Raw genomic sequence first — 12206 nt, forward strand, 5'->3', positions numbered from 1 at the left:
TAGTTATGCTTGAAGAGAGTAATGGAGCCGAGTCTTTGTATACGATAGTACATTTGCTTGGTGGTAGAAAATCTCATGTAAGACAGAAAATTTTATGCATGACATGTATGATTAATGCTACAAGATGCAATGATGAGTAATTATGTTATTGAATTATTATTATTATTCTGCATGTTTGGAACTACTGAGTTTTATGACAAGTTTTTAATTGTTGTGATTTTTCTGAAAATATTTAGAAGTATTTGATTATTATTTTTCTAAATTGAAGAAAATTCGAAAATTATGCTGATTCTCAGTGAAGTTCTCTGATTCTTGCCTTTTCTAATTTCTGGTTGCTTCAGTGGTAAGGGTTTCCTCCCCCTGTTGCCTGTTGCCAAATGGTTGCAGAAATTTTCCCTGTGGTTGGTGGGGAATCTCATGTGCATGTGAAAATAACCCCTAGGGGCTTGTGGCCCTGGGTGTTATCCCCCTTGCTACCAAACAAGGCCTAAAAGTTCCTGGCACACATATTAGTTATCACAAATAAAAGTTCATGTCACTCATATTAGTTATCAGAAGGCATACATTACACGTTGATAGGCCAAAACATACCAAATCACATGATGTACATGTCACATTCAACAAGTAGAAAAAAGAGCATTACATGGCCCCAAGTTTCATGCTTGACAGGTTATTGCTCAGTGACTCGACAGTTTCATCAGGTGAATCGTCATTTGCATGTAAAACTGGTTCTGGTTCTTCAACATGCACAGGAGAAACCTTATCCTCCAATTCTGCTTCGAGGTTTCTGAATTCCTCTTCTATATCTTCTTCATCAGCCAATGAATCCAAAGGCGCTGATTCTGCATAACAATTGGATCAGAACATAAAAAAGACTACCTACATATAAAGATCCATTGGCTTGTCACAAATTAAGGAAAAATAAAGTTGCTTCCGTTGCCCAAAGGCCTATATATATAGTATGTAGGGCACAGAAATCTAAACCAAATACATTATGAGGCTAAACCCAGATAATAAAATATATAAGTAACTGTATGCATGATTTTACCATGGAAAATATTATTTTACAGCATAAACAAGATTAGGACAGTGATGTACACGCTGACTAGTAAGTACAACTAAGAACATGATCATTTGCACAGAAATGAATACCAGTGAGAAATAATGCATATCCATTTTATCTCTAAAACTGACTGCACATGGAACTCAAATATGTGTCGTGTCAACGGATGATCAAACCAAAACACAAAATTATCTGAAACTAGGTTTCATAGCCATTCAGACTGGTTGGGTTTGGTGCAAAATGAAGAGTCCAGTCAGTAGGTTGGCCTGGCTAAAGTTACATTTGGGAACTTGGGTTGGATCAGATTTGGACTGGGTTGGGCTTTGAATGTTCCGATATGTGCAAGACTTACACTATATTTCAGGTTGGTTGACAACGGAAGAATAAGCCCATAAAATCTCAAACTTACGACTATACAGAGCTTTGCATATAACTGAACTCCTGACAAATTGCATATTACTTCTCCCTACGTATAAAGAGAGCACGTACAGGAAAAAGAAACTATCTCATGTCTACAAGATAAACTTCCTCAACTGGAAGCTGGAAATTCCAAGTTGACAACTTACCTAAGGCAGTGTTAATTTTTCTTTGTGCTGCAACAAGGTTATCAACCTCCTTTAGGTGGGTATTAATGTCCTCCATGCTGACATTATGCTCCTTCATTGCTTTCATACCAATTTGGATTGCTTCATAAACCTAATAGAAGATACCGCATGTAAAGAGTTAATTATTTATATAACATGTCCATTTTTGGTTACATGACTATCTATGATTGGACATCTGTCTCTTGTAAAACTATAGTACCTGTTTGGTTGATTCAGCACTAGCAATCAGGCTTATAACTTCTTCAACCCTCTCTAATAGTTGTGCACATTTGTTCCTGCTTTCTGAAAATAATTTAGACTGCCTCACATAACGAAAAGCACCCTGTTTGTCTCCGGCCTTGAAGGACATTAACGCCGCTCTCCTTGAACTATAAAAAATATGGATATTTAATACAAATTCTAGCATTACCATTCAACAAATCAACCAAAATAAAAATAATGAAGCTTCAGATCAAAGCATGATCATGGACTTGGCACTTAATGTAGTCTTCACTAATTCTTTACTTATTTCAGATCTCACTAATGCTGAATTATCAACAATACCTGTAGATATGACATAATTCAAAAATGTGGAAAGGCAAATCATGTAGCACCAAAAACAGTAATAAAAACACCATACTGGAACGTACACACTCATCTCTTAAGTTACAAAAGCATAACATAAGCAGCAATATCAAAAATGATGCAGCAAGTGACAGAGAATTGGATATTGTGTATTCGACAAAAAGACAGAATCAGACATCTGAAACTTGAGTATTGATGGAAATCGTAATAAGGACACACCTAACACCCCCCACCCCCACCACCCCTCTCACCCACCCGAAAAAGGTATGGATTCAGCCTGACAGTGTGATTTTGTGCGACTTGTGGGGTAGACATCCTACAAGGAGCTGTGGCGTTACAACGAATCACATCTCCAAGGTTCATTATTTTCTTGAAATAGGTTGATCATGTTTGGCAACTAGAAAAATTTAATGGTTTAATTAGCATTCACGTAAACAGTGGAACAAATTGTCATCACAATAACTACAGTAACAACCCCTAACAATGATGAAGACCTTGACAACTACTACCTCCGTCAGGGTTTATTAGGCCCCTTGTATTTTGGGTTAAGCTTTGACCATAGATTTGGTTAGCAAAATATAAGTGATATGTCATAGAAATTATATTGTCGGATTCGTATTCAAATGAAGGTTTGATATCACTTTTTCTACATATAAATCATATTTTATTACACAAATGTATGGTCAAACTTTGGCTCAAAATATGAGGGGGCCTAATAAACCCGGACGCGCGCGCGCCGGGGGGGGGGGGGGGGGGGGGGGGGGGGGGGTATGTGTGAGGGCACCAGTACTAGTCATCTGAAATACATTGGTTGTAAAACTGCCCTACAATAGCAGCTGTTGGAATGTGTAGGCTTAGGTCTATGCAATCTACATAGGAGTTCTACCACAACACATAAGAGTTCATGCAAATTTGGTAGATTGCAAATCAATAAGTAGACTAACATTTCCCATCGGCGATCAAGCACATCAAACTGCTGCTGCAATTTCTCTTCTTGCCAAACTAAGTGTAATGTATCACAGTCAAACTTCGAGACGGCAGGAGCATGAGCAGAGACAAGTGGAAACTTCACACCCTGAAGCTAGCCACCCAACTTAAGTATTAACACATGAGGGAACTCACTGCAACAAAGCCACAGAAAATGGAACAAAAAATCGTGAACCTCGACTGGGTCTTCCTTCCTGATCGCAAGATACCGTGTTTTCCCACTTTGCGTCAAGTAACACAACGCTGCATGAGCATCCTCCCGTCCGTAAAAGAAGCTATTGAATTTAGTCATAGTAATGACACATGTTGATGTCCAATGGGAGCCTCTCAGCTGCGTAGCAATGTCCTCAAACCGTTCCTGCAATTGAATAGCAGGGCATCAAATCAGCATACTAACACTCTTAAGAACATTGCCCGAAAAAGGGATTTATACCTCAACCAAAGATCTAAACACAAGGATGTCCTCCTGTACAATCGGACGCCTTGAGATAGCCATCTGGCTTACCCTCCTGACCAGCTGATACAAGCCGCCTGCGGTCGGAACAATTAGCTCGGATTTAAGCAGTATCTCCCCATCGGCACGCATCTCCTCCTGAAATGTCCAGAAAAAAATTGTCACTAGCTCACGGCGATAGCACACGCTGTACATACAGTGAGGTTGATGTAGAAACTGACCAGAACTTGCGGCAAGCAGAGCGGCGTGATGCCTCCGGGGCGGGCAAACCAAACGCTCGTCACCTGCGGCAGTCGCCGTCGCCGTCATGGTCTCCGGAGAGAAAGCAAACGAACCCTCGCATTTGAGGTGGGGGTCACTTACCAAGTGGGCGGGGGCGGAGCAGAGTCGGAGGCGTCGGGCGACGCGCAGGAGGAGGTCCTTCCAGAAGAGGAGCTTGGGCTCGGGCCAGTCGCGGCGCTGCCCCGTGAAGGCCTTGAACCTGGCGTGGAGGTCGGCGCCGTCTGGATCGTCCCACCAGCTCGCACCGCCCACCTCCGCTCGCACCGCTGCCTCCCAACCTTCTTCTCCGCCCTCACCATCGTTGGATGCCATAATCAAACTCCGGCGCCTCGGTGGCACGCGAGATGTCGCTGCGGCGGTGGGCTCGCCGGGGAAGGGAACGAACTGCAAAAGAGATTGGAAGAGAACAAAGGGCTGTGTTTTTTTTTTTGAGGGGAACAAAGGGCTGTGCTATACGCTGCTTCCTGCGAGCGTTAAGCACGGGGCCGCCCACAGCGCTGCCTGAACGGCCCGCAATCGGTGCGGCCCACCATACATTGTTTCTTGATTATCTGGAATTCTGTTAGATAATATAAAAATAATCATTTGTTTTCAGTGGAATAAAAATAATCATCTGTTTTCAGTGGAATAAAAATAATCATGTGTTATAATAATATGCATACATAAAAAAATATGAATTTAAAAAACTTACGCAATTTAAGAAAAATGTTAGTTAAATTTAAAGGACATTTCAATATTTTATTAAAGGTTTCATGGAAATAAAGTGTTTATGTAATTTTAAAAAATGTCCATTTCATTAGAAAAAGTGTACACATATTTCCAAAATATTTCATGTAATTTAAAAGTGTTTTTAGTTTAAAAAACTGTTTATGAATTTTAATAATGCACAAATAATTTTTAAGAGTATTTATGCAGTTGAAAAAAATATTAATGTAATTTTATAAAAGTACTCACGCATTGAAGAAAAATTGCATATTAATGAAATACTCCCTCTGTCCTGAATTACTTGTCTTAGATTAGTCTAGATATGGATTTATCTAGACACGTTTAGTGTTTAGATACATCTGTATCTAGAAAAATCTAAGCCAAGATTTTTGGGATGGAGGTAATAGAAATCGATATATTTTTACAAAAGAGAAAATGCTAAACCATAAAAAATAGAAAAGAAAAATAATAGGAAAGAAAAGAGAAACCCCCTCAAAAATGGAAATTGGAAAATCAAGAAAGAAAAGATAAAACTAGAAAGTAAGATAGCTGATTTTTTCTAAAGTGAGTGATTAATTAAGACAAGACGGAAAACATTCCCTCACAGCATGTTTGGCAGCCTGAGAAACAGGGAATGAGATTTAGGCTTTGGAAAATAGATTATCCATCTCAAACCCATGCTTGATGTGTGGTTCAAATTTTCTAGTGGTAATTTAGCCATCCCACCTGAAACTAGGAAAGGGATATGTGGAAATTAGCCTCGCCTCTTTTTTTCCCTTTTGAACTTGATTAGCCTCGCCTCCTTAATTCATTTCCCCTTCCCTCCTCAACTTTCTTGCCCCTCAACCAAACAATAGAGCATATGTCTAGTACCCCTTAAACTCCCCTATCACTAATTTGCTTGAACCAAACACGTTTAAATAAGAAAGGTGAGATGGAAAACCCATGCCTCACTTTGTAAGTATGACCCATTAACGACTCTATTAGTAACGTGACTAGCATTGTATCATGGAAAAACCAATATGTTTCTCATTACAATGTATTGTCCGTAATCGCACAGGGAGGCGAGCGGACCGGGCCATGTGTTTGTTCTTTTTCTGTTAAAAATGTATTTTTTTTGTCGGGGTTCTTTTGGTTCAGGTTTCCATTTGGTTTTTGTTTTGTCAATTTTTTCTTGGTTTAATTCTTTTTTGTTCTTTTTTTCTCTTTTTATTTTGTTTTCCTATTGTTTTTCCTATATTTTCTTCTGTTTTTATTTTACCTTTCTCTAATTCAACAATTGATTTTATAATATATGAAACAAATCCAAGAATATATTTTTTATTATGAAAAAAATAAAAACGTATGCATTTTTTTAAAAATCATATTTTTGTAAAAAAATCCAAATGAAAAAACAAAATAACTCAACTGGAAACTCAATGGAAACTTGAAAAAACTAGCAAAAAATCGCTGGGAAAAGTGGAGGAAGCGAGGCAACCCCTTGTTCACTTTTCCGCTATTTTAACGCACAGAGCATTCAATAGGAAGATTCTTGTATCATGGAGTTAGAAAGCTTAGGTTATCACCCCACTCAAAAGGGGTGCATCTATTCCCTCCAGCGAATTGGAATATTTCTTTTCGTAAATGCTAAATGGTGAACGCGTGCTTGTCACTTTTTCGACTCGGCCCGGACACCACAGTTCGCATACAAAGAAATAAAATTATGTCATTTTGTCATGTGATTTTTTCCCCTAAAATATTAAAATGCATTGCTTTCAAACCGTGCATCAAAATATTAATCATCTTTCACCTGTGTGTTACTTGCGACGAGATCACCGAGGACTAGTGTCCTAATTTGGTTCACGTCCTGGCCGTTCGGTGCCTGGCCAGGAGCTTGCCTGGAGGATGTTTGCTTCATGTCCTGGATAAAGCATGATGTGGCCTGGCCTGGACATACCGCAACTTAATTAGCCTGGCTTGGTACCCAGGCAGGTTAGTTAGCCTGGGCCAGGCGTCCTTGTCCTAGCGCCTGGTGCGAACAATGGCGCCTGTATAAAGCGTGTGATGTGACGTTTCACATTCAAAACCAGTACACGATTTGACCCTTCACATGTTCTTGTCTAACCCAGGCACAAGGCCTTCAACCAAACACTACACTTTCAGGCATGGCTGGCCAGGCAGAAAATAGCAAATTTTCAGGCAACTTTCAGGCACTGCTTTTTATCAGGCATGCATGTCACGAGCTCATCCTTGCAAGGGATCGGAGAGGGGAAGGGGGATGAGATCGAGACTTGGAGAAGGGGGATTTCTTTCCAAGGGAGGAGGTACAGATTAGGTGAGAGGTTCAGAGACTTGACATAATTTCCACACACGCACACCTACTCGCTCCAGCTGGCTATATAGTCAGGCAACACTTGGCAACTCGCCTTACAGGTGGGTCCGTGCCAGTAGGCAGCGGGGCCCACCGAATCACACGTCCACCGCATCAGGTCCTGATGATGCCGGTGTGACATTCCCCTCTTCTTCAAAACAAGCGCCATCTTCAGGAACGTCGTCATCGCCAGCCGCTGGCGCGTCCCAGGCTGCTGCTTGAGGGAAACGGGGCGGAGGGTATCGTAGTCCTCCCAAGTAGTTGCTGCCTCGCCACTGCGCCATCGCACCTTGACTTGCACCAGAGCACTTGCGCCCCGCTTGACCATGCGGCGCTTGACAATCTCCACTGGTTCATCGTCGTGGCCGGCGAGGTCGGGCGGTCGGGGCAGCTCGGAGAAGACCGGTGTGTAGTTGGGAGTGAACGGCTTGAGCTGAGAGACGTGGAAGACGGGGTGGATTCTGCTGTCCGCTGGCAGCTCCAGTTTGTCGCCAGCTTGCCGATTCTGTCCAGCACCACAAATGGCCCAAAGAACTTGTATGCCAACTTGGCGCATGGTCTGTTCGCCACCGAAGACTGCGCGTAGGGCTGGAGTTTGAGAAGAACCTTGTCGCCCACCTCGAAGGAGCGCTCGGAGCGATGCTTGTCCGCCTGTTTCTTGAAGCGATGTTGGGCGCGAAGAATTTGTTCGCCTAGTCGTGCCGTGTGCAGGCCCCAGTCCCAGGGTTTGCCGTCGATGATGGGCACCTTCTTGTCGTCCCAAAGTGTCATGGCGCCCAGGTTGGGTTCAACGCCATACAGAGCTTTGAAGGGGGTGCACTTGATTGAGGAGTGGAACGACGAGTTGTACCAGAATTCCGTTGTAGGTAGCCAGCGGTGCCATTGCCTAGGCGAGTCGTGCACGGCGCAGCGCAAGTACATCTCCATGCACTGGTTGACATGTTCGCTCTGGCCGTCCGTTTGGGGGTGGTAAGCCGTGGAGAAGAGTAACTTGGTGCCCGCGCTGGCGAAGAGTTCGCGCCAGAGAGCGCTGGTGAAGACGCGGTCGCGGTCGGAGATGATGGAGCTGGGGATGCCGTGCAGCTTGACGATCTGATCCCAGAAGACCTTGGCGACCTGAGGAGCCTTGAACGGGTGCCGAAGCGGAATGAAGTGCGCAGATTTGGTCAGCCGATCCACGACTACCATGATTGAATCGAAGCCCTCTGATGATGGTAACCCTTCCACGAAATCCATGGTGAGGTCGCGCCAGGGAGCAGTTGGCACTGGCAGGGGCGCGAGCGTGCCTGCCGGCTTGGACTGCTCGTGTTTGGCATGCTGGCACACAGAGCACTGCCGCACGTAGTCGGAGACGTCGATCTTCAATCCGTCCCAGATGAAGAGCTTCTTGATGCGCTGGTAGGTGGCCGTCGCGCCAGAGTGGCCACCCAGCGCGCTGTCGTGCAGAGCGCTAATGATCTTGGTGCGGAGAGCCGTGTTCTTGCCGATCCACAAGTGTTCCTGCTTGCGGATGAGCCTTTGTAGAGCTCGTAGCCGTCGTCATCGAGACTGTGGATTGCAAGGCGCGCCAGATGATCCTGTGCATCGGCGTCCGTGGCGTAGGAGTTGGCCACCTCTTGCACCCATGCCGGCTGGCAGATGGAGAGCGCGTCGAGGTTCAGGGTCGCGCCCACACGAGAGAGAGCATCCGTGGCTCCATTGTCGCTGCCGCGTCTGTAGCGGAACTGGAACTGCAAGCGCACCAGCTTGGCCATGGCCTTGCATTGCAAATCAGTGGCGAGCTACTGATCTTGCAAGTTGCAGAGACTCTTGTGATCGGTGACGATGGTGAAGGGGCCCCGTTGCAGATATGCGCGCCATTTCTCGACGGCCATCATGACGGCGAGGAACTCCTTCTCATACGCCGACAGCTTCTGATTGCGCACTCCCAGGGCCTTGCTGAGAAACGCCACCGGGTGCCCATCCTGTGCCAGCACCGCGCCGACACTGGTGTCGCACGCATCCGTCTCAATCGCGAACGGTCTCGTGAAATCGGGGAGCGCGAGCACTAGCGCGGTCACCATGGCGCGCTTGAGGAGATCGAACGCCACTTGTGCCTTCTCAGTCCACTCGAAGCCCTTCTTGGTCAGTAGGCTTGTGAGCGGCTTGGCAATGATGCCGTAGTGTGCAATAAACTTGCGGTAGTAGCCGGTGAGGCCGAGGAAGTCGCGCAGCTCGGTGTCAGTTTTTGGCGTCGGCCATGCCACCATAGCTTGCGTCTTCTCAGGGTCCGTGGCGACACCGTCCTTGGAAATGATATGGCCGAGGTAGGAGATGTTGTCTTGCGCGAATGAGCACTTGGACTCCTTGGCGTACAGCTGGTGCTCGCGAAGAAGAGCGAGAACGGGACGAAGATGTTCCAGGTGCTCCTCCAGCGTTTCACTGAAGATCAAGATGTCATCCAAGAAGATAATTACGAACTTGCACACGTACTTGGCGAAGATTGCGTTCATCAGGCACTGGAACGTGGCCAGCGCGTTCGTCAGCCCGAATGGCATGACCATGAAGTGGAAATGGCCATGGTGCATTTTGAACGCCGTCTTCTCTTCGTCGCCCACGCGCATGCATATCTGGTGGTAGCTAGCGCGGAGGTCCAGCTTGGAGAAGAATGCTGCTCCAGCCAGCTCATCGAGCAGTTCGTCCACTATGGGCAGGGGAAACTTGTTCTTGACCGTAGCGTCGTTGAGCCGGGGATAGTCGACGCAAAAGCGCCAGGTGCCATCCTTCTTCTTGACGAGCAGCACGGGCGCGGCGAACGGGCTCATATTGTGTTCAATGACACCTGGCTGAAGCATCTCTTGAACTTGGCGCTCGATCTCGTCCTTCTGCAAGGGCGAGTAACGGTACGGCCACGAGTTCGCGGGGCGCGCGTCGTCCACCAGGGTGATAGCATGATCATAGCGACGGTGAGGAGGCAGGCCCTTGGGTTCAGCGAACACATCAGCGAAGTCCGTCAGGACGCTCTGCACACTTGGTGTGATTTTGGCCGCCTGCGGCTCAGGTGAGCGGGACAAATCCAGCACGACCATGTGTTGGGGAACGTAGCATAAATTCAAAATTTTCCTACGTGTCACCAAGATCTATCTATGCAGTCATCTAGCAACGAGGGAGGAGTGGATCTACATACCCTTGTAGATCGCACGCGGAAGCGTTCAAGAGAACGGGGTTGATGGAGTCGTACTCGTCGTGATCCAAATCACCGATGATCCTAGCGCCGAACGGACGGCACCTCCGCGTTCAACACACGTACGGAGCAGCGACGTCTCCTCCTTCTTGATCCAGCAAGGGGGGAGGAGAGGTTGATGGAGATCCAGCAGCACGACGGCGTGGTGGTGGAAGTAGCGGGATTCCAACAAGGCTTCGCCAAGCGCTGCGGGAGGAGGGAGATGTGTCATGGGAGGGAGAGGGAGGCGCCAGGGCTTAGGTGTTGCTGCCCTCCCTTCCCCCACTATATATAGGGACAAGGGAGAGGGGGGCGCAGCCTTGGCCCTTCCTCCAAGGAAGGGTGCGGCCAAGGGAGGAGTCCATCCTCCCCAAGGCACCTAGGAGGTGCCTTCCCCCTTTAGGACTCTTCCTTTTCCTCATCTCTTGGCGCATGGGCCTCTTGGGGCTGGTGCCCTTGGCCCATATAGGCCAAGGCGCACACCCCTACAGCCCATGTGGCCCCCCGGGGCAGGTGGACCCCCTTGGTGGACCCCCGGGACCCTCCCGGTGGTCCCGGTACGTTACCGATAAAACCCGAAACTTTTCCGGTGACCAAAATAGGACTTCCCATATATAAATCTTTACCTCCGGACCATTCCGGAACTCCTCGTGACGTACGGGATCTCATCCGGGACTCCGAACAACTTTTGGGTTACCGCATACTAATATCTCTATAACCCTAGCGTCACCGAACCTTAAGTGTGTAGACCCTACGGGTTCGGGAGACATGCAGACATGACCGAGATGACTCTCCGGTCAATAACCAACAGCGGGATCTGGATACCCATGTTGGCTCCCACATGTTCCACGATGATCTCATCGGATGAACCACGATGTCAAGGACTTAATCAATCACGTATACAATTCCCTTTGTCTAGCGGTACGATACTTGCCCGAGATTCGATCGTCGGTATCCCGATACCTTGTTCAATCTCGTTACCGGCAAGTCTCTTTACTTGTTTCATAACACATCATCCCGCGATCAACTCCTTGATCACATTGTGCACATTATGATGATGTCCTACCGAGTGGGCCCAGAGATACCTCTCCGTTTACACGGAGTGACAAATCCCAGTCTCGATTCGTGCCAACCCAACAGACACTTTCGGAGATACCTGTAGTGTACCTTTATAGCCACCCAGTTACGTTGTGACGTTTGGCACACCCAAAGCACTCCTACGGTATCCGGGAGTTGCACAATCTCATGGTCTAAGGAAATGATACTTGACATTAGAAAAGCTTTAGCATACGAACTACATGATCTTGTGCTAGGCTTAGGATTGGGTCTTTGTCCATCACATCATTTTCCTAATGATGTGATCCCGTTATCAATGACATCCAATGTCCATGGTCAGGAAACCGTAACCATCTATTGATCAACGAGCTAGTCAACTAGAGGCTTACTAGGGACATGGTGTTGTCTATGTATCCACACATGTATCTGAGTTTCCTATCAATACAATTCTAGCATGGATAATAAACGATTATCATGAACAAGGAAATATAATAATAACTAATTTATTATTGCCTCTAGGGCATATTTCCAACAGTCTCCCACTTGCACTAGAGTCAATAATCCAGTTCACATCGATATGTGATTAACACTCAAGGTCACATCCCCATGTGACTAACACCCAAAGAGTCTACTAGAGTCGATAATCTAGTTCACATTACCATGTGATTAACACTCGATGAGTTCTGGGTTTGATCATGTTATGCTTGTGAGAGATGTTATAGTCAACGGATCTGAACCTTTTAGATCCGTATGTGCTTTAAAAATCTCTATGTCATCTCCTAGATGCAGCTACCACGTTCTATTTGGAACTATTCCAAACAACTGTTCTACTATACGAATCCAGTTTACTACTCATAATAATCTGGATTAGTGTCAAAGTCTGCATCGGCGTAACCCTTTACGACGAACTCTTTTACCACCTCCATAATCGAGAAAAT

At 46.2% G+C, this 12206-nt stretch overlaps 1 protein-coding gene across 2 annotated transcripts; it reads right to left on the reverse strand.

The window, feature by feature from the left end:
* Window positions 1-513: 513 nt before the first annotated feature.
* LOC125543337 lies at window positions 514-4380 on the reverse strand. 2 transcript variants are annotated; one of them, XM_048706653.1, is made up of 8 exons: window positions 4037-4380; window positions 3895-3957; window positions 3653-3811; window positions 3395-3577; window positions 3177-3307; window positions 1868-2036; window positions 1630-1759; window positions 514-842 (listed from the first exon to the last, which is right to left on the reverse strand). In XM_048706653.1, the coding sequence occupies exons 1-8, from the start codon at window positions 4265-4267 to the stop codon at window positions 640-642; spliced, it is 1269 nt and encodes a 422-aa protein (XP_048562610.1). In that variant the 5' UTR covers window positions 4268-4380; the 3' UTR covers window positions 514-639. The 2 variants fall into 2 exon arrangements, with proteins under 2 accessions (XP_048562610.1, XP_048562609.1); XM_048706652.1 differs by having other exon boundaries at window positions 3177-3313.
* Between the last annotated feature and the right edge of the window lie 7826 nt (window positions 4381-12206).

This window comes from Triticum urartu, chromosome 3 (assembly GCF_003073215.2).
Source record: "Triticum urartu cultivar G1812 chromosome 3, Tu2.1, whole genome shotgun sequence".
NCBI classification, from domain to species: Eukaryota; Viridiplantae; Streptophyta; class Magnoliopsida; order Poales; family Poaceae; genus Triticum; species Triticum urartu.